Source organism: Ochotona curzoniae, unplaced genomic scaffold, assembly GCF_017591425.1.
Source record: "Ochotona curzoniae isolate NIBS_2020 unplaced genomic scaffold, NIBS_Ocur_1.0 contig_2699, whole genome shotgun sequence".
Taxonomy (NCBI): domain Eukaryota; kingdom Metazoa; phylum Chordata; class Mammalia; order Lagomorpha; family Ochotonidae; genus Ochotona; species Ochotona curzoniae.
This window is the reverse complement of record NW_024465561.1, coordinates 3006202-3028076: the sequence shown is the minus strand read 5'-3', so window position 1 is coordinate 3028076 and position 21875 is coordinate 3006202. Positions and strand designations below refer to the sequence as shown.

The 21875-nt window shown below is 55.8% G+C and overlaps 1 protein-coding gene across 1 annotated transcript; it reads right to left on the bottom strand.

The window, feature by feature from the left end:
• Positions 1-957: 957 nt before the first annotated feature.
• Positions 958-21365, bottom strand: LOC121153780 (IgGFc-binding protein-like). Its single transcript, XM_040976526.1, has 15 exons — positions 21332-21365; positions 21117-21226; positions 20761-20959; positions 18797-19074; positions 16654-17224; positions 14470-15074; positions 12729-13299; positions 10342-10877; positions 9285-9900; positions 7516-8114; positions 6522-7095; positions 4735-5333; positions 3741-4314; positions 1960-2558; positions 958-1539 (listed from the first exon to the last, which is right to left on the bottom strand). Exons 1-15 carry the CDS (start codon positions 21363-21365, stop codon positions 958-960), a joined length of 7047 nt encoding a protein of 2348 aa, XP_040832460.1.
• Positions 21366-21875: the final 510 nt, after the last annotated feature.

The following is a 21875-nucleotide window of genomic DNA, read 5'->3' as shown; positions in this document are numbered from 1 at the left end:
GTAGGCCCCGTCCAGTTGGCTCTGAGGTGCTACACGGGACCAGATTGAAACATCCACTTGCATGTGCACGGACATTCTGCCTGTGCATGTAGTGCTCTTCCACATTGCAATGGAAGCAGGATTTGGTCACACTCGAAATATCAACTTGTTGCAACTTTACAGCTGCTGCAAGAGTACTAAACCAATACCATCATAACGGAAGGAAACCTGTGCCCTTCTCCAAGGACTCTCCTGTCTCACTCGGGGCACTCCAAATTCCACACCCTTCACTGTCTCACACAGCAGCTTCTGACAAATCAGAATTTCACATGGCACACACCAGGCCTCTTTTCTACCCCTGTGCCCACCCAAGTGCATGAGTCATCCCTTGCTGCCTCCAGGGTGCACCTCAACGGGACCATGGGTCAGACACTGAGCCCAGGCGGGAACACATGGGTCTCCAACCTTCCGGGCGAGCAGAAGTGTGGGCAGACCACGTCTGTGCCCACGGCCACAGCCCGGTTCTCACCCAGACTGACCGAGGATGCTCTCCTGAGCGGGGCAGGCCAGCTGGGCACCAGGAGGACTCGCTTAGGGCAGGGCTGGGGCTATTCAGAACAGTAGCACTGCCGCTTCATCTCTGAGTGACGGCTGTCAGGTGGGAGTCAGGCAAGGTGCCACTGATGGGATGCCAGCTGTCCTTTCCCAGACATCGGCGGCATGCCGATCCTCTGCGACACTCGAGTTGCCATCACCCCAGGCTTAGAACCTCAACTTTCTGAATCTCACTCTTTCCATCTCTACCCTTAGGCTCAGGATAACCACAGTGTCTACATCAGGGGGCTCTTAAAGCATGAACGGAATGGGATGACATCGCATGTCAACGGACAGACAGAAGGCTGCCACCTCCTACCCACAAGAACACTCAGGCAACACACACACACACACACACACACACACACAGAGCTGCCACTGCGGCTACTCACGGCAAAACGTTTCATTCCTCCAGGGGTACACGGTGGCTCCGGCAGCCTGGCACGCGGCAGCGTATGCCACCAATGTGTCACACGCCACATCAGGTTGTTCTGGTACCAGGCAGAGGTCATAGACACAGTCGCGCACAGCGCCCTGGGGATCCACGTGTTGGTGACACTCCCGGAAGGGACCTTCGGGGTCGGCCAGGATTCCACACTTCTCCTTCTTCTGCACCTGGTCGTTCAGCATCTCGTCCAGGTTGGGACATTCCTTCGTGGGTCCAGTCGCTTCACAGCCCGGGCCCGTCTCCTCCTCCTGCCAGCTGTTCCCGAAGTCTGTGGCATCAGTCGTTTGGCTGCCATTCCGCAGAGTCAAGTCATCGTTGGGGTCCTCGTTGAAGTTCCCGCAGAGACCACACATGGCATCTGTGTAGCTGCTGGGCACCTTGACAGTCACTAGAGCATCCCAGTTGAAGGTGACAGTCAGGCCAAAGTCTGTGTGGACCACGGCGTTGTTACCGAGGCGGTTCACCTGCACGCGCCCTCCAGCGGCCTCAAACGGAGGGTACTGAAGCACGCCATCCACCTGGGAGAGAAGGGAGGAGACCAGAAGGATGAGGAGGGTCAGCTAGCTGGTGTTCCTGCAGGCGTGTGTGGCTACCATGTCTCCGGGCTGTGCTCAGCCCCACCAGGGGCCTTGGCACCTGCTGCTTCTCCTGCCTGGAACGCCACCCAACCCCTCACTCTCCAGGCACCACCTGAAACCCACACCTCTCAGCCACCATGCTCTGCACCTGCCTCCCACCACCACACCCACAGCCCGGCTCGGCTCGCCCCGCACCTCCCCTTCCTCTGCTGCAGCCCTGCTACCTTCCTCACCAGCAGCAACGCTCCCAGCTCAGCCCGACCCAGGACCTTCACCCCAAAATCCTTTTCCTTTCCCTTTCCCATTCCCTCACCCTTTCCTCAAACACAGCGACACCCACTGCCTTTGCCCTTAGCTCACCATCACTTGTCCTGGCTTCTTCCGGCTCATGACCAACTCCACGCCGTACACCTCCACCCGCACGGCGCCCGTGTAGCTCACGGCCTGGCTGCCCCGATGCTCATTCTCCACCAGCACCCGGAACTCGGGCAGCGTCATGTTGTTCGAGCCGCACGTGCCCGCCAGCAGGTACACGCAGGCGCCCATGAAGTCGTAGCGGCGGCCGTCGAAGGTCACGTAGTGTGGGTCTCCAGAGGCCTGGCAGGTGGCAGAACTCACGGGCACGCAGCCCAAGACACCATCAGACACCTGGCAGGTCTCCTGTGGGCCACAGGAGGAGGGCTCGCAGGACAGCTGGCCTCCCGCCTGGCAGGTGCAAAGGGAGTCACACTCGGGACCAGGGTAGAAGGTCTGGCCTGGCGGGTGGTAGGTGCCATTGTGAACACAGCCGCAGGATTCTGGGGCCACGCACGAGTTGCCGCTGAGCACAAAGCCGTCGTCGCACACACAGCTCTCGTAGCACGCAGAGCCACAGGCTCCGGTCACCGTGAGGTTCCCGCAGGTGGGCTGGCAGCCTTGGGCACACACCTCGTAGTGGCTGTGTTCTGGGCAGTTGGATGCTGTAGCAGAGACAGGGAGGCCATCCGTCAACACTCCCCGTTCCGACATACACTCTGGGACCCTCACACCTCCGTGTGCATTCACACGCGCTCACACACATGCAGAAACGCTCACACCACGAGCCGCCCCATGGCCCAGTGCGGCCTGGGGAACACACTTGACCGCTGGGACACTGATGATGACCGTTCCTTTCAGTCGAACAGCACTTGGGACTAACATTGTAGGCCCCGTCCAGTTGGCTCTGAGGTGCTACACGGGACCAGATTGAAACATCCACTTGCATGTGCACGGACATTCTGCCTGTGCATGTAGTGCTCTTCCACATTGCAATGGAAGCAGGATTTGGTCACACTCGAAATATCAACTTGTTGCAACTTTACAGCTGCTGCAAGAGTACTAAACCAATACCATCATAACGGAAGGAAACCTGTGCCCTTCTCCAAGGACTCTCCTGTCTCACTCGGGGCACTCCAAATTCCACACCCTTCACTGTCTCACACAGCAGCTTCTGACAAATCAGAATTTCACATGGCACACACCAGGCCTCTTTTCTACCCCTGTGCCCACCCAAGTGCATGAGTCATCCCTTGCTGCCTCCAGGGTGCACCTCAACGGGACCATGGGTCAGACACTGAGCCCAGGCGGGAACACATGGGTCTCCAACCTTCCGGGCGAGCAGAAGTGTGGGCAGACCACGTCTGTGCCCACGGCCACAGCCCGGTTCTCACCCAGACTGACCGAGGATGCTCTCCTGAGCGGGGCAGGCCAGCTGGGCACCAGGAGGACTCGCTTAGGGCAGGGCTGGGGCTATTCAGAACAGTAGCACTGCCGCTTCATCTCTGAGTGACGGCTGTCAGGTGGGAGTCAGGCAAGGTGCCACTGATGGGATGCCAGCTGTCCTTTCCCAGACATCGGCGGCATGCCGATCCTCTGCGACACTCGAGTTGCCATCACCCCAGGCTTAGAACCTCAACTTTCTGAATCTCACTCTTTCCATCTCTACCCTTAGGCTCAGGATAACCACAGTGTCTACATCAGGGGGCTCTTAAAGCATGAACGGAATGGGATGACATCGCATGTCAACGGACAGACAGAAGGCTGCCACCTCCTACCCACAAGAACACTCAGGCAACACATACACACACACACACACACACAGAGCTGCCACTGCGGCTACTCACGGCAAAACGTTTCATTCCTCCAGGGGTACACGGTGGCTCCGGCAGCCTGGCACGCGGCAGCGTATGCCACCAATGTGTCACACGCCACATCAGGTTGTTCTGGTACCAGGCAGAGGTCATAGACACAGTCGTGCACAGCGCCCTGGGGATCCACGTGTTGGTGACACTCCCGGAAGGGACCTTCGGGGTCGGCCAGGATTCCACACTTCTCCTTCTTCTGCACCTGGTCGTTCAGCATCTCGTCCAGGTTGGGACATTCCTTCGTGGGTCCAGTCGCTTCACAGCCCGGGCCCGTCTCCTCCTCCTGCCAGCTGTTCCCGAAGTCTGTGGCATCAGTCGTTTGGCTGCCATTCCGCAGAGTCAAGTCATCGTTGGGGTCCTCGTTGAAGTTCCCGCAGAGACCACACATGGCATCTGTGTAGCTGCTGGGCACCTTGACAGTCACTAGAGCATCCCAGTTGAAGGTGACAGTCAGGCCAAAGTCTGTGTGGACCACGGCGTTGTTACCGAGGCGGTTCACCTGCACGCGCCCTCCAGCGGCCTCAAACGGAGGGTACTGAAGCACGCCATCCACCTGGGAGAGAAGGGAGGAGACCAGAAGGATGAGGAGGGTCAGCTAGCTGGTGTTCCTGCAGGCGTGTGTGGCTACCATGTCTCCGGGCTGTGCTCAGCCCCACCAGGGGCCTTGGCACCTGCTGCTTCTCCTGCCTGGAACGCCACCCAACCCCTCACTCTCCAGGCACCACCTGAAACCCACACCTCTCAGCCACCATGCTCTGCACCTGCCTCCCACCACCACACCCACAGCCCGGCTCGGCTCGCCCCGCACCTCCCCTTCCTCTGCTGCAGCCCTGCTACCTTCCTCACCAGCAGCAACGCTCCCAGCTCAGCCCGACCCAGGACCTTCACCCCAAAATCCTTTTCCTTTCCCTTTCCCATTCCCTCACCCTTTCCTCAAACACAGCGACACCCACTGCCTTTGCCCTTAGCTCACCATCACTTGTCCTGGCTTCTTCCGGCTCATGACCAACTCCACGCCGTACACCTCCACCCGCACGGCGCCCGTGTAGCTCACGGCCTGGCTGCCCCGATGCTCATTCTCCACCAGCACCCGGAACTCGGGCAGCGTCATGTTGTTCGAGCCGCACGTGCCCGCCAGCAGGTACACGCAGGCGCCCATGAAGTCGTAGCGGCGGCCGTCGAAGGTCACGTAGTGTGGGTCTCCAGAGGCCTGGCAGGTGGCAGAACTCACGGGCACGCAGCCCAAGACACCATCAGACACCTGGCAGGTCTCCTGTGGGCCACAGGAGGAGGGCTCGCAGGACAGCTGGCCTCCCGCCTGGCAGGTGCAAAGGGAGTCACACTCGGGACCAGGGTAGAAGGTCTGGCCTGGCGGGTGGTAGGTGCCATTGTGAACACAGCCGCAGGATTCTGGGGCCACGCACGAGTTGCCGCTGAGCACAAAGCCGTCGTCGCACACACAGCTCTCGTAGCACGCAGAGCCACAGGCTCCGGTCACCGTGAGGTTCCCGCAGGTGGGCTGGCAGCCTTGGGCACACACCTCGTAGTGGCTGTGTTCTGGGCAGTTGGATGCTGTAGCAGAGACAGGGAGGCCATCCGTCAACACTCCCCGTTCCGACATACACTCTGGGACCCTCACACCTCCGTGTGCATTCACACGCGCTCACACACATGCAGAAACGCTCACACCACGAGCCGCCCCATGGCCCAGTGCGGCCTGGGGAACACACTTGACCGCTGGGACACTGATGATGACCGTTCCTTTCAGTCGAACAGCACTTGGGACTAACATTGTAGGCCCCGTCCAGTTGGCTCTGAGGTGCTACACGGGACCAGATTGAAACATCCACTTGCATGTGCACGGACATTCTGCCTGTGCATGTAGTGCTCTTCCACATTGCAATGGAAGCAGGATTTGGTCACACTCGAAATATCAACTTGTTGCAACTTTACAGCTGCTGCAAGAGTACTAAACCAATACCATCATAACGGAAGGAAACCTGTGCCCTTCTCCAAGGACTCTCCTGTCTCACTCGGGGCACTCCAAATTCCACACCCTTCACTGTCTCACACAGCAGCTTCTGACAAATCAGAATTTCACATGGCACACACCAGGCCTCTTTTCTACCCCTGTGCCCACCCAAGTGCATGAGTCATCCCTTGCTGCCTCCAGGGTGCACCTCAACGGGACCATGGGTCAGACACTGAGCCCAGGCGGGAACACATGGGTCTCCAACCTTCCGGGCGAGCAGAAGTGTGGGCAGACCACGTCTGTGCCCACGGCCACAGCCCGGTTCTCACCCAGACTGACCGAGGATGCTCTCCTGAGCGGGGCAGGCCAGCTGGGCACCAGGAGGACTCGCTTAGGGCAGGGCTGGGGCTATTCAGAACAGTAGCACTGCCGCTTCATCTCTGAGTGACGGCTGTCAGGTGGGAGTCAGGCAAGGTGCCACTGATGGGATGCCAGCTGTCCTTTCCCAGACATCGGCGGCATGCCGATCCTCTGCGACACTCGAGTTGCCATCACCCCAGGCTTAGAACCTCAACTTTCTGAATCTCACTCTTTCCATCTCTACCCTTAGGCTCAGGATAACCACAGTGTCTACATCAGGGGGCTCTTAAAGCATGAACGGAATGGGATGACATCGCATGTCAACGGACAGACAGAAGGCTGCCACCTCCTACCCACAAGAACACTCAGGCAACGCGCACACACACACACACACACACACACACAGAGCTGCCACTGCGGCTACTCACGGCAAAACGTTTCATTCCTCCAGGGGTACACGGTGGCTCCGGCAGCCTGGCATGCGGCAGCGTATGCCACCAATGTGTCACACGCCACATCAGGTTGTTCTGGTACCAGGCAGAGGTCATAGACACAGTCGTGCACAGCGCCCTGGGGATCCACGTGTTGGTGACACTCCCGGAAGGGACCTTCGGGGTCGGCCAGGATTCCACACTTCTCCTTCTTCTGCACCTGGTCGTTCAGCATCTCGTCCAGGTTGGGACATTCCTTCGTGGGTCCAGTCGCTTCACAGCCCGGGCCCGTCTCCTCCTCCTGCCAGCTGTTCCCGAAGTCTGTGGCATCAGTCGTTTGGCTGCCATTCCGCAGAGTCAAGTCATCGTTGGGGTCCTCGTTGAAGTTCCCGCAGAGACCACACATGGCATCTGTGTAGCTGCTGGGCACCTTGACAGTCACTAGAGCATCCCAGTTGAAGGTGACAGTCAGGCCAAAGTCTGTGTGGACCACGGCGTTGTTACCGAGGCGGTTCACCTGCACGCGCCCTCCAGCGGCCTCAAACGGAGGGTACTGAAGCACGCCATCCACCTGGGAGAGAAGGGAGGAGACCAGAAGGATGAGGAGGGTCAGCTAGCTGGTGTTCCTGCAGGCGTGTGTGGCTACCATGTCTCCGGGCTGTGCTCAGCCCCACCAGGGGCCTTGGCACCTGCTGCTTCTCCTGCCTGGAACGCCACCCAACCCCTCACTCTCCAGGCACCACCTGAAACCCACACCTCTCAGCCACCATGCTCTGCGCCTGCCTCCCACCACCACACCCACAGCCCGGCTCGGCTCGCCCCGCACCTCCCCTTCCTCTGCTGCAGCCCTGCTACCTTCCTCACCAGCAGCAACGCTCCCAGCTCAGCCCGACCCAGGACCTTCACCCCAAAATCCTTTTCCTTTCCCTTTCCCATTCCCTCACCCTTTCCTCAAACACAGCGACACCCACTGCCTTTGCCCTTAGCTCACCATCACTTGTCCTGGCTTCTTCCGGCTCATGACCAACTCCACGCCGTACACCTCCACCCGCACGGCGCCCGTGTAGCTCACGGCCTGGCTGCCCCGATGCTCATTCTCCACCAGCACCCGGAACTCGGGCAGCGTCATGTTGTTCGAGCCGCACGTGCCCGCCAGCAGGTACACGCAGGCGCCCATGAAGTCGTAGCGGCGGCCGTCGAAGGTCACGTAGTGTGGGTCTCCAGAGGCCTGGCAGGTGGCAGAACTCACGGGCACGCAGCCCAAGACACCATCAGACACCTGGCAGGTCTCCTGTGGGCCACAGGAGGAGGGCTCGCAGGACAGCTGGCCTCCCGCCTGGCAGGTGCAAAGGGAGTCACACTCGGGACCAGGGTAGAAGGTCTGGCCTGGCGGGTGGTAGGTGCCATTGTGAACACAGCCGCAGGATTCTGGGGCCACGCACGAGTTGCCGCTGAGCACAAAGCCGTCGTCACACACACAGCTCTCGTAGCACGCAGAGCCACAGGCTCCGGTCACCGTGAGGTTCCCGCAGGTGGGCTGGCAGCCTTGGGCACACACCTCGTAGTGGCTGTGTTCTGGGCAGTTGGATGCTGTAGCAGAGACAGGGAGGCCATCCGTCAACACTCCCCGTTCCGACATACACTCTGGGACCCTCACACCTCCGTGTGCATTCACACGCGCTCACACACATGCAGAAACGCTCACACCACGAGCCGCCCCATGGCCCAGTGCGGCCTGGGGAACACACTTGACCGCTGGGACACTGATGATGACCGTTCCTTTCAGTCGAACAGCACTTGGGACTAACATTGTAGGCCCCGTCCAGTTGGCTCTGAGGTGCTACACGGGACCAGATTGAAACATCCACTTGCATGTGCACGGACATTCTGCCTGTGCATGTAGTGCTCTTCCACATTGCAATGGAAGCAGGATTTGGTCACACTCGAAATATCAACTTGTTGCAACTTTACAGCTGCTGCAAGAGTACTAAACCAATACCATCATAACGGAAGGAAACCTGTGCCCTTCTCCAAGGACTCTCCTGTCTCACTCGGGGCACTCCAAATTCCACACCCTTCACTGTCTCACACAGCAGCTTCTGACAAATCAGAATTTCACATGGCACACACCAGGCCTCTTTTCTACCCCTGTGCCCACCCAAGTGCATGAGTCATCCCTTGCTGCCTCCAGGGTGCACCTCAACGGGACCATGGGTCAGACACTGAGCCCAGGCGGGAACACATGGGTCTCCAACCTTCCGGGCGAGCAGAAGTGTGGGCAGACCACGTCTGTGCCCACGGCCACAGCCCGGTTCTCACCCAGACTGACCGAGGATGCTCTCCTGAGCGGGGCAGGCCAGCTGGGCACCAGGAGGACTCGCTTAGGGCAGGGCTGGGGCTATTCAGAACAGTAGCACTGCCGCTTCATCTCTGAGTGATGGCTGTCAGGTGGGAGTCAGGCAAGGTGCCACTGATGGGATGCCAGCTGTCCTTTCCCAGACATCAGCAGCATGCCGATCCTCTGCGACACTCGAGTTGCCATCACCCCAGGCTTAGAACTTCAACTTTCTGAATCTCACTCTTTCCATCTCTACCCTTAGGCTCAGGATAACCACAGTGTCTACATCAGGGGGCTCTTAAAGCATGAACGGAATGGGATGGCATCGCATGTCAATGGACAGACAGAAGGCTGCCACCTCCTACCCACAAGAACACTCAGGCAACACACACACACACAGAGCTGCCACTGCGGCTACTCACGGCAAAACGTTTCATTCCTCCAGGGGTACACGGTGGCTCCGGCAGCCTGGCATGCGGCAGCGTATGCCACCAATGTGTCACACGCCACATCAGGTTGTTCTGGTACCAGGCAGAGGTCATAGACACAGTCGTGCACAGCGCCCTGGGGATCCACGTGTTGGTGACACTCCCGGAAGGGACCTTCGGGGTCGGCCAGGATTCCACACTTCTCCTTCTTCTGCACCTGGTCGTTCAGCATCTCGTCCAGGTTGGGACATTCCTTCGTGGGTCCAGTCGCTTCACAGCCCGGGCCCGTCTCCTCCTCCTGCCAGCTGTTCCCGAAATCAGGTGTGTTGGCTGCTTGGCTGCCATTCCGCAGAGTCAAGTCATCGTTGGGGTCCCCGTTGAAGTTCCCGCAGAGACCACACATGGCATCTGTGTAGCTGCTGGGCACCTTGACAGTCACTAGAGCATCCCAGTTGAAGGTGACAGTCAGGCCAAAGTCTGTGTGGACCACGGCGTTGTTACCGAGGCGGTTCACCTGCACGCGCCCTCCTGCGGCCTCAAACGGAGGGTACTGAAGCACGCCATCCACCTGGGAGAGACGGGAGGAGACCAGAAGGATGAGGAGGGTCAGCTAGCTGGTGTTCCTGCAGGCGTGTGTGGCTACCATGTCTCCGGGCTGTGCTCAGCCCCACCAGGGGCCTTGGCACCTGCTGCTTCTCCTGCCTGGAACGCCATCCAACCCCTCACTCTCCAGGCACCACCTGAAACCCACACCTCTCAGCCACCATGCTCTGCGCCTGCCTCCCACCACCACACCCACAGCCCGGCTCGGCTCGCCCCGCACCTCCCCTTCCTCTGCTGCAGCCCTGCTACCTTCCTCACCAGCAGCAACGCTCCCAGCTCAGCCCGACCCAGGACCTTCACCCCAAAATCCTTTTCCTTTCCCTTTCCCATTCCCTCACCCTTTCCTCAAACACAGCGACACCCACTGCCTTTGCCCTTAGCTCACCATCACTTGTCCTGGCTTCTTCCGGCTCATGACCAACTCCACGCCGTACACCTCCACCCGCACGGCGCCCGTGTAGCTCACGGCCTGGCTGCCCCGATGCTCATTCTCCACCAGCACCCGGAACTCGGGCAGCGTCATGTTGTTCGAGCCGCACGTGCCCGCCAGCAGGTACACGCAGGCGCCCATGAAGTCGTAGCGGCGGCCGTCGAAGGTCACGTAGTGTGGGTCTCCAGAGGCCTGGCAGGTGGCAGAACTCACGGGCACGCAGCCCAAGACACCATCAGACACCTGGCAGGTCTCCTGTGGGCCACAGGAGGAGGGCTCGCAGGACAGTTGACCTCCCGCCTTGCAGTTGCAGATGGAGTCACACTTCGGGCCCGGATAGAAGGTCTGGCCTGGCTTGTAGTAGGCACCATTGTGCACACAGCCACATGAGTTAATGGGCACGCACGAGTTGCCGCTGAGCAAATATCCATCATCACACACACAGCTCTCGTAGCACTCAGAACCGCAGGCTCCGGACCTTGGAACTTCTCCACATGTTAGCGGGCAACCATGGGCACATGGCTCATAGTGGCTGTGCTCTGTGCAGTTGAACGCTGCAGGAAGAAAGGGAGGCTGTTTGTTTCAACTTCCTCTTTAGCGTGACTTATAGACCCTCACACCTCCTTGTGTTTTCACATGTGCTCACATACACTGATACATTCACAGCCTTGGCGTCCTCAGGGTTCAATGCTGCCTGGGGAACACACTTGACCACTGGAACACTGTTAATAACAACTCATATCAGTCTGGCTGCAATTGAAGTGATTTATCCGAAATGTAATTGCCCCATCAGGTTAGTTGTAAGATGTTACCTGGGGCTTGATTTAATCATTCCCTTGCATGTGTACCTCCTTGCTTCCTATGCATGGAATACAATTCCGGTTGTCTTAGGTTCACTCTTCCACATGATCGTCAAAGTAGAATCTTAGTAATTTTAACTAGCAATAGTATTGAAACGATTATTGGAAGAGTGATAAATAGCACGGTAAAGTGGAACAAACACCTGTCGCTACACCTAAGACCTCTCAGCTTCCCTTTCTTCACTCCAAATTCCAATGCCTTCTATGCAGCAGACAGGAAGTCTGCAAAAGTAAAATAAACACAGAATAAACCAGGCCTCTTTCCATCCCTGTGCCTATCCTTATTTCTGCCTGGCCTCCATCTGAACAGGAAACAGGTCAAACCAGAGCCGAGGCGGGAACATATGGTTTTTCAGACTTCTGGGAGAATACTCCTGCACTAACAGCTGGATTCTGGAAGCTCTCACGAGCAGAGCAGGCCACAAGTAGACCAGGACAGCTTGATCAAGGGATGGGGCTATTCATAAAAGTACACCCGGGACTAGTGTGATGGTTCAGTTGGCTTATTCTCCCCTTACAAGGGCCAGAATTCCATACTGGTACTGGATCCTGCCCTAGCTGTTCCACTTCCCACCCAGCTCTCTACCTGTGGTCTGGGAAAGCTATAGAAAATGGCCCAAAGCCATGGGACCCTAAACTCACATCGAAGACTGGGAAGAAACTCCCGGCTTCAGATCGACTCAGCACCAACTTGTGGCCATTTGGGGAGAGAACCAGAGGCCGGATATCTTTCTGTCTCTCGTTTACTCTGTAAGTTTGCCACCGAATAATTAATCTTAAGAAAATAACAAAGGAAGGAAGGTAGAAAAGAAAAGAACAAGACAAAGCAGCACTGCCACTTCATCTCTGAGTGACGGCTGTCAGGTGGGAGTCAGGCAAGGTGCCACTGATGGGATGCCAGCTGTCCTTTCCCAGACATCGGTGGCACGCCAATCCTCTAGGACATTCTAGTTGCCTTGATCCCAAGAGTGTCTCAATTTTGTGACCCTCACTTTCCTCATCTCTCTTTCTTTCTTTCTTTTTCTTTCTTTTTTTTTTTTTTTTTGGAAAGTCAGATATACAGAGAAGAGAAGAGACAGAGAGGAAGAACTTCTATCTGATGATTCACTCCCCAAGTAACCGCAATAACCGATGCTATGCCAATCCGGAGCCAGGATCCAGGAACTTCTTCCGGGTATCCGACAAAGGTGCAGGATCCCAAAGCTTTGGGCCATCCTTGACTGCTTTCCCAGCCCACAAGCAGGGAGCTGGAGGGGAAGTGGAGCTGCCAGGATTAGAACCGGTGCCCATATGGGATCCCGGGTGCATTCAAGGCGAGGACTTTAGCCACTAGGCCATGCCGCTGGGCCCACTTTCCTCATCTCTTAAAAGCGGATCTACAGTCCCTTTGTCATAGGACCACTGTAACAACGAACTGAATGGATGATATTTACATGTTAATGCATCCACATAATGCTGACCCCTCCTCCTCATAGTCACAGGCACAAGCATGTACGCCTACTAATGCATACACACACACACACACACGCCACGGCCAGTACTCACGGCAAAGTGTATCGCTTCTCCATGGATCAAGGGTGACCCCGGCAGTCTGACACACAGCTGCATACGCGGCCAACGCATCACACAACAGATCAGGTTGTTCTGGTACCAGGCAGAGGTCATAGACACAATCACGAACCACAGCCTCAGGATCCAGCTTCTTGTGACACTTCTGGAAGGGACCATTGGGGTCGGCCAGGATTCCACACTTCTCCTTCTTCTGCAGCTGTTCATTCAGCATCTCGTCCAGGTTGGGACATTCCGTGGGTCCAGTCGCTTCACAGCCCGGGCCCGTCTCCTCCTCCTGCCAGCTGTTCCCGAAGTCTGTGGCATCAGTCGTTTGGCTGCCATTCCGCAGAGTCAAGTCATCGTTGGGGTCCTCATTGAAGTTCCCGCAGAGACCACACATGGCATCTGTGTAGCTGCTGGGCACCTTGACAGTCACTAGAGCATCCCAGTTGAAGGTGACAGTCAGGCCAAAGTCTGTGTGGATGGCAGCATTGTTACCGAGGCGGTTCACCTGCACGCGCCCTCCAGCGGCCTCAAACGGAGGGTACTGAAGCACGCCATCCACCTGGGGGAGAGAAAGGAGGTGACTAGGGTGGTTAGAAGGGCTGGGCATTCCTGTTTCCATGGCTCCCAGGGCTCCAGCTCTCCTGGTCTCCAGGCTGTGCCACTGAACAAATCATGCTCAATCCCACCATGGGCCTGGTACCTACTGACCCCCCTGTCTGAACGTTTGTCATCCCTTCCAGACGTTGGCTTAAATCCACATCTCTTAGCCCAGGCCAGAATCACTGAAACTCCGCCCAATCCTACAGAGGCCCCGCCCAATCTCAAGACCAGCAACACAGGTTGTGGTGCAAAGTCAGTGAACTGATACATGTGAATATGGCACATGTTGGTTACTATGTGTTGGTTATTGTTTCTAGTCTCAGGCTAACTGTCCTCTCAGAGAGGAGTTAGTAAGAATACAAACTGGTGATTCTGTCCTCTGTTTATCTGGAGTATTCTCTAAGATCAGAATTTCCTTTTTTTTTTTTCCTATGTGTTTTCCAGGGTTATAAGTTCTCTGTCTCCCATCTACCACTCTCCCACTCAGTCCTAATCCACGTGCTATGCATCACTGCCCACAACTTCTCACTAATCAATACCAGCTATTGTGTGTCTCCCAACACTGTCCTTCTCCATTCTTACCTTTCTATTCAAAGTCATTGGTTCTCTGCTTTCAATGGGAAGAGACCCCCTAGACTGAATCCTTGGACCACTAGGCACCCCAGGAGGGTGAGAACCCCTGTGATGCATTCCCCTCTAGCTCCTCACATACATCTGTCACCTGACATGTTGTTATACTGCTCCCCCCCCCAAAAAAAAAAAACCTACAAAAATGCACACATCTGAGATTCTGACTGCATTACGACCACAATCACTGGCAACACTGACCGAGTGCTGGGCATTGGGGTGTCTTGCAAACCTCCCTCAAGTCCCCACCCCTGCCTGTGAAATGTCACCTGCTCAGGGGCCCTTCTTTCTTTTTATACCTTTGAGGAAGACAAGCCTAAGGCAGTGACCAAGTCACACAGGCAAGAAGAGGGAGCCCCATTGGCTTGGTGACATGTCCCCAACCACTTTACAACCATTTCTTCTAACAGGGACATCTAACTCCACTGGGAGCCTTAGCGTTTTTCCTTTTCCTGCCCCAGCCCCTATACCTTCCCCCAGCATGGGGCCCCAAATTGCTCACCATCACTTGTCCTGGGTACTCCTTGCTAATGACCAACTCCATGCCGTATACCTCCACCCGCACAGCACGTGTGTAGCTCACGGCCTGGCTGCCCCGATGCTCATTCTCCACCAGCACCCGGAACTCGGGCAGCGCTGAGTTCTGGTTGCACGAGCCCGCCAGCAGGTACACACAGGCACCCATGAAGTCGTAGCGGCGGCCATCAAAGGTCACATAGTGTGGGTCACCGGAGGCCTGGCAAGTGGCAAAGCTGCCTGGGTAGCAACCCAAGAGTTCATTCTCCACACGGCAGCTCTCGCCAGGTGGGCAGCCTTGCGTGTCGATGCAGCTGACTTCTTGGGTGGCGCCATTGCAGGTGCAGCGCTGTCTGCATCTGTCGTCAGTCCACACCTCCTGGCCTGGTGCCAGCAGGTGGCCCTCAAACGAACAACCACATGATGACTGGGGAATGCAGGCACCACCACTAGCCACAAAGCCTGGGAGGCACTCGCAGCTCTCCACACAAGGGCGCTCAGAGCAGTTGGATGACGTGAAATCTGGGTTGCAGGTTTCAGGGCAGGCAGGCCCACAGGAATTATATTTGCTGTTTTCTGGGCAGGACATGGCTGTGGGCGAAAGGCACAAGAGAGTAGGTCAGCGCTGTTGTGATGGATAGGGGAGCCTTCCCTAGCCCGCCTGCCTACTCTGCATGTACTGCCATTCAGGGACCGACACGTCCAACCTGCTCCTCCCCGAGGGCCCTACACCTCAGTACTGCCCTGATCAGCTTCCTTCCCACCTGCAAATGTGTCCCAGAAGCTTGCAGGTTCAACACTTATCCGGAATCTACCTCTTGACAGGACTCACATCTGCTCCCCCCAAGCAGCAAGAAGATCCTAGAAGCACCTGAATCATAGGAGGGCTGACCCCTATCAGTATTCTCCTGAGCTCTAGTCAGTGACCCCTGAGACCCGGCATCCTCTGCCTCCATCACTTCTCTTCCCTCGTTTGCTCTCTGTCTCCCTTTGTACCTCCTTCCACTCATGCCCAGGACCTTTGCACTGGTTTTTCTCTCAGAAGGCCAGTGTGATATCCATACAATAAGAGTCCTGGAGCCCCAAAGGCCCAGGTTCAGACCCAAGCTCTGTCTGCTTCCTAGTGTGTGATCATGAGCAAATGCTCCATATCCCCGTTGTGACTCAGTTTTCCTTTTGGCGAAGGGGATAGCCCAGCACTGGCCTCACAGGGTTGGTGTAAGGCTAAAGAGGGCTCATCTACATTGAGGTCTTCCAGGAACATCAGCTGATTGCCTCACCTGACCCTGTTCTCGGCACCTAAGTCATCTGCCCATAAAAACCATTCCTGTTCTAAGCATCCCCCAGTTACTTCCACGGCGTGAAAACTTCCTTTCCATCACTCTCTGAAGAGATTCAGCACTTGGACTGTGCACCACCTGTCTGTCCCTCCGCCCACTGGGATGTGTCTTGGGAATCTCTCCAAGTGCCTGTCTCTCTCATCGCTGAGCCTTCAGCACCATGGACAGAGCCTGGCATGCAGGGGATGCTCAGAAATGAAGCAAGCGCAAAAACACACCTGCTGTGGATAAATTGGGGGGGGGGAGCAGAGAATCGATGAAACCACTGCTTCCTCTTGGTGCTGGATACTGGAGGTATAGGGTGGGGGACACAGCAGTGACCCAGACAAGTCCCATACACCCTCTGTGTTTCCCCTGAACTTAGTGGCTCCTTCTCTTCTGCCCTCCCCCTATCCTCTCCATCTCCTAAACATTTCTCTGGGTTCAAGGGAAGATCTGTCATTGGCCCTCGCTGTGTTATCAGCCAGGACCAGGCAGGGAGTCCAAGGAATGCTTGCTTAACAAAGGAGGCTAGAGGACTGAGACATTAAGAGCAAGTCACAAAAGGGTGCTTAGTGGGGAGAGGATCTGCACATTTCTTCCCTGCACCCCTCCCACCCACCTGTAACCCCAGCCTGACCGCTATGGGGTATCCCTGTCCAGCATGCTATGTATGCTTGCCCTGACCTTGGACTCACTGTGGGGCACAGCCCAGCGGGGTTGGCCATCCTTGCATCCCCACTTGGTTCAGCCAAATGCTGAGATTCAAGAGGCACCTCATCTATCCCTGTGTGCTCCCAGCACTCCCCACCCCCGTCCTTTTCCCCCACCCCCACAGCAGCATCACTCACGGCAGCTGGCATATGATCTCCAGTCCCCAAGCGTAAAGCCCAGGTCCATGCAGGCCTGGGCATAGGCACTCAGAGCACGGCACAGGCTGTTCTGATCCCCGCTGGCTGCGCACAGGTCATACACACAGTCGCTCATAAAGGGCTTGGGGTCCAGGGCCTCGTGGCATGTGGAGAAGGGGCCTTCGGTCAAGGTCAGCAGGCCACACATGAAGTCGCCCTCATAGAAGTCAGTCTCATCTTTACTGCAGGAAGGACAGTCGTTTAGGCAACCGTCATCACACAGATAATCCCCGTCGTCCAATTTCCAGCTGTTAGCCAACTCCACGGCATTCGAGGCCTCCACGCCGTCAAATGTGAGGAAGTCGTCATCAGGGTTGCCATTGTAGTTGCCGCACAGCCCACACACCTGGTCTTTGAATCTGTCAGGCAGGGTCACTGTCATCACGGAGTCCCAGTCGTAGGTGACCACCAGTCCAAAGTCAAGCTCCACCACAGCCCGGGTCCCACTCTGATACACGCGCACGTGGTTCTCATTCAGGGAGACTGGCAGGAGGGAGTGCTGGTTGTTGATCTGCAAAGAGGGTGAAATGCAGGTGGTCAGAGCCCTGGACTGGCTGGCCACTTATACCTCATCTGCTCTTTCCAGCTCCTTCCACACTGAGCCATCAGAGCTCTGGTCTTCCACTTCTGTGGCCTGAAACCATCTCACCCATCTTGCCCATCATACACACGTGGCTCTCATCCTTGTCTTGTATCAAATATTTGTTCAGATGTCCTGTGATGCCACCCTTTTTTATTAATGTTACTGTTGCTTTATAAAAAAAAAAAAAACTTTTTTGAAGAAAAAGAGAGATCCCATTTGCTGATTCCCTCCCAAAATGTCTACAACAGTCAGGGTTGGGCTGGAAGCCAGGAGCTCCCTCTGGGTCTCCCACATACACGGCAGGGACCAATCAGTGCTTCCCATGATCTTCAGGAACAGAAAGTTAAGATCGGGATCCAGATCTGGGAATCGAACCCAGGCACTCCAACACAGGGAGTGAGGATCTGGCCTAGCTTCTTAACTACTAGGCCCAACTCCCTCTTGCAACCCTATTTCAGTCACACCTCTCCATTCTCTATATCCCTCCCCTATTGTCTTTTAGGAACAACTTCTAGCTTTCTTGACAATAACTTGCACATTCATGGTGTCCATCATTGGGCCGTGCTGCCATTGCTCCATGGAAACACCTTGATCACTGACCCTGGCCCAAGCAGCAGGTGCGCCCTTAGTCACCGCTGGATTACATCCATCTCCCCTGGACACTCACCTGGCACTGGACCCTGGCCTGAGAGATCCTATGTGAACCAAGACAAAGCTCCAGGCCTTAGCCTCTTAGGGCTCTCCATCCCAGTGAGGACAGGCCCAGCAACAGTCAAGGGACAGTGCAGAGTTCAGGGAGGAAGTGATAGCTGTAGAAACTTAGAAAAAAGGGGGAGAAATAGAAGAAAGAGGAGGGACAAGGCCAACACAGGCTCGCCAGAGAAGGGAACAGCTGAGCCTAGCCTTAAGGCACAAGGAAGCTGTAGGGACAGAGTGGGAAGCGTCTTCCGGCACCAATGTCCTGGGTGCAGACAAACAGCTGCCTGTCCTTCCAGCCAGGTGTTAAAGATGGGACGCTAGTGGCCTCTCAAAATTCAAGTGTCGACTTCCTAACCCACAACGTGGTGGTGGCAGCAGGCAGTGGGAGACTCACGAGGTCAACCAGTGCTCTTACACAAGGGACCCCAGAGAGCTCTCGCGTCTTCATTTCGTAACACTAGGACAAGCCCCTAATCATATCGCCTCCTCCCAGAGTCACTGTGAGTGTCAAGTGCACCCAGGCAAGGGGAGGTGTGGGTGCTAAGAACCAGACGGGGCACTTAACAGGTGTTCACCACACTCAGTGGTTTATTCATCTTTTTTTTTTTTTTTTTTTTACTGCTCTAAAACCATATTAGCATATTTATTTTCTTAATTACCTATCTGAGCATCTTTAGAATTCCTAGAAATGGTTTCAAACCCTGCTAGTGATTTCCTACCCTCTTTCCAATATCCCATTCCCCACCCCACAGCAAAGACGGACACTGTGGACACGGATGCCGACAGCCTCCCGACACTCACCCGGGCAAAGCCGGTCTCCCCGCGGGCCAGCATCACAACCTGGCTGTAAGCGCGTACAGTGACCAAGCTCACGTAGGAGACAAGGCGGCTGGTCCGGTGCTCGTTCTTGGCTTCCACTGCGAAGGCAGGCAGAGTCGGGTCCGTGCCGCACAGCTCCACCATGGAGTATGTGCAGGTGCCCATTATATTGTAGTGACGGCCATCGAAGGTGGTGTAGTGGGGATCTCCTTGGGCACGGCACACAGCCTTGGACTCTGCCTCACCCAGGGCCACAGCAGCTAGGCAAGAAAGAAGAAGCAGAAAGTCAGACGCTGCCAGAAGTGGAGCAGGAGTTGGCCTAGCAGGGCCCACATGAGTGCCTGGTGAGATTCCCAGCGTGGGCTCCTGGTTCCAGCTTCCTGCCTGTACCCTAGGAGGCGGCAGAGTTGGGCTACCCCTCTCCCAGGTAAGACCCTGGCATGGAGTTGGGCCTCCTGGCTCCCTCGGGGCTCAGCCCCTGCGGTGTTGGACTCTTATAAAGGAAACAAACTAGTAGATGGAATTTCTGCTCTCTTTCTCTCTCTCTCTCGTTGCTATTCAGATAAAATAAAAAGTGTCCACAGGGAGCAGTTGAGGTCTGGGCTTTCACAGAGAGAGCTGCCCAGTCCTGATTGTTGGATTCTTCAGTTTAACATGGGGCAGCCGAAAGGATGGAAGGTAGTGAAGAAGGATGGAGGGAACTGTCATTTTCATCATTCTTTCTCTACTTCTCCCTCTTCCCCACCATCCTACCAGGCTCAAAAGGATAAGAATTTGTTTTTAGGAACAGGAAACAAAAGACAGAGCTTGCTCAGCCTGCTGGAGATGACTGGCGTGGGTCAGATTGCCTAGGCAGCAAGCCTGGTTCAGTCAATGGGCTCAGTAACACCAGACAAACAATTTTTCCATCTCTTTGTCCCGCAATTTCCTCATTTGAAAGATGAGAATGTATTAAGATAATGATCCCTTGTTCATCATAAGGAAATCCGGCAAATGTGCCAACATGATTTTTTTTATTTGCTTTCTTTAAAAAAAATAATAAAAGGTTTAGTTATTTTTGTCTGTTTAAAAAGCAGAGAGAGAAAGGAAAGAGAAAGAGAAGCTTTCCTTCACTGGTTCATTCCCTAGGTGCCTATAACAGCTGGCGCTGGACCTGTTCAAAAGCAGGAGCCCAGTGCTACATCGGAGCAGGGACCCGGGGGCTTGAGCCATTATCTACCCTCTCCAAGGGTGCATTAGCAGGAAGCTGGGGAGAAGTGGAGATGCTGAGGCTCCAACAGACCCTCTGATTTGGGAAGTGGACACCCCAAGTCTCAGCTCCAACTCACACACCACACCGCAATGGCTGAAGAAATCAAAACCTCAAAAAAATAAGGAATGGAGCCCAGTGTTAAAGCTGATGTCAGCTACCCCAAGTGATCATCAATTCCTCCTCTCCATGATTATTCAAGCCCAAGAGCGGCCCCTCGAAGTTGGGGTGCTTTCTGTGTCCTGAGAAGACTCAAGAAAAGAATGTCAAGGAGGATGGAGCTGCATAGCCCAGTGGAGCCGCAGAGCCCCACGGGAGCAGGCAGGTGGGAAAAGGGACGCCAGGGGCACAAAGGGTCACTTCCTGTCACCCACTGTGACTGCAGGCAGCTGCTGTCCCAAAGCCCACAGTCTGACCCAGCCTGAAGGCGAGCAGCTTGATGCTGGTGTTGGCACTAACTGTGTGAGTCCCATTAGCTATGCCTGGGTCCACTTCAGCATATAAGAACTCACTGCCTGGCACAGCCACCCAGTTAAGCCAGGCCTTCAGTGTGTCCCCATCCACGGTTAGCCCACTACTTTGGTCTAGGTCATCACTGCAGCCACGCCCAGAGTGCTCCGAACACTTTGGACCATGTGAATGTGACAGTAAGTTGCCACATCTGGGACTAGGGCCAGGTAGGGGCCATAGGTCATACCATTCTTTATCGCCACTGTGCCAAAGAACAGGACCTGAATGCCCACATCTGCAGACAGGTAGCGATGCCGGGACGGCCACACCTCAAACTGTACTATGTCCCCCATCTGGAGGCTCCAACAGCCAGTGGTACCCCCGTGGTTATAGGTCAGCTTCATGGCCTGGCTGATCACTACTACATAGGCTAGATCGAAGCAGCTCTGAGAGGCCAGAATGCCCCCAAGCAGATGTGGGCAGCAGCTGCTCCACCACATGGTTGCAGTTGGTGCGCTTCTGGGCACAGCTGTGACCAGAGAGGACAGCCACGAGGCTGCTGGCCGTGACCTTGGACCCCGAGAGATCTACAGTGCCCTGTACCTGGGCCACCTCATAGGACTTTAGGGTCATGCTCAGGACACCACTGGCTGGATGAATCTTGTGCTGGAACGCCAATGCCCCCTTCAGGTTGATAGTGACCAACGCCCCGGCTGAGAAGCACCAGCACAAAGTGCTCCTTGCCCAAGGTGTTGCCAGGCTACAGTAAGGCCAGCAGCAAGACCTCATGGTCAGAGTGGACCACCATCACGTGCTACCAATCATCTCAGCCGTGGCACTGCTGTTGACCATGGCTCTCTCTGCCCAAGCCTGGCTATGACCTTCCGTGAGGTTTTGTCCACCAGGCTGAGCACAAAGACCGTGGCAGAGCTCCCCAACAGGCTGGAAATGAGCAGGTGGAGGGAGGCAGCACCGTCCCCTGGCTGGTAGTTCTGCAGAAAAGTCATCAGAAATCCCTGCCCCCTTTGCACTGGGATCCACGGGATCCAAGGCAGCCTCCTGGGTCCATCCTTGAGAAAACGCAGGTTGTGGGTGCACTGATCGAATCTGCCCCATCACTGAGCCAAGCCCTTGCCCAGTGCCAGCAAGTGGGTTGACCAATGCGGGTTTGGTAGTGGTATTTTTTTTTTCTTTTTTTCTGTTGGCTTTGTTCTTATTTGTGCACTACTTACCTTAAACCTTTCTGGCTTTTGTTTTCTAAAAGCCCACTCTTTGGACGGGGCAGGCAAATCAGGCCAATGTGCCACACTGTCCGGATGGGACTGCGGGAGCTGGAGCCTGCCCGCACCGCAGCAAGTGGGC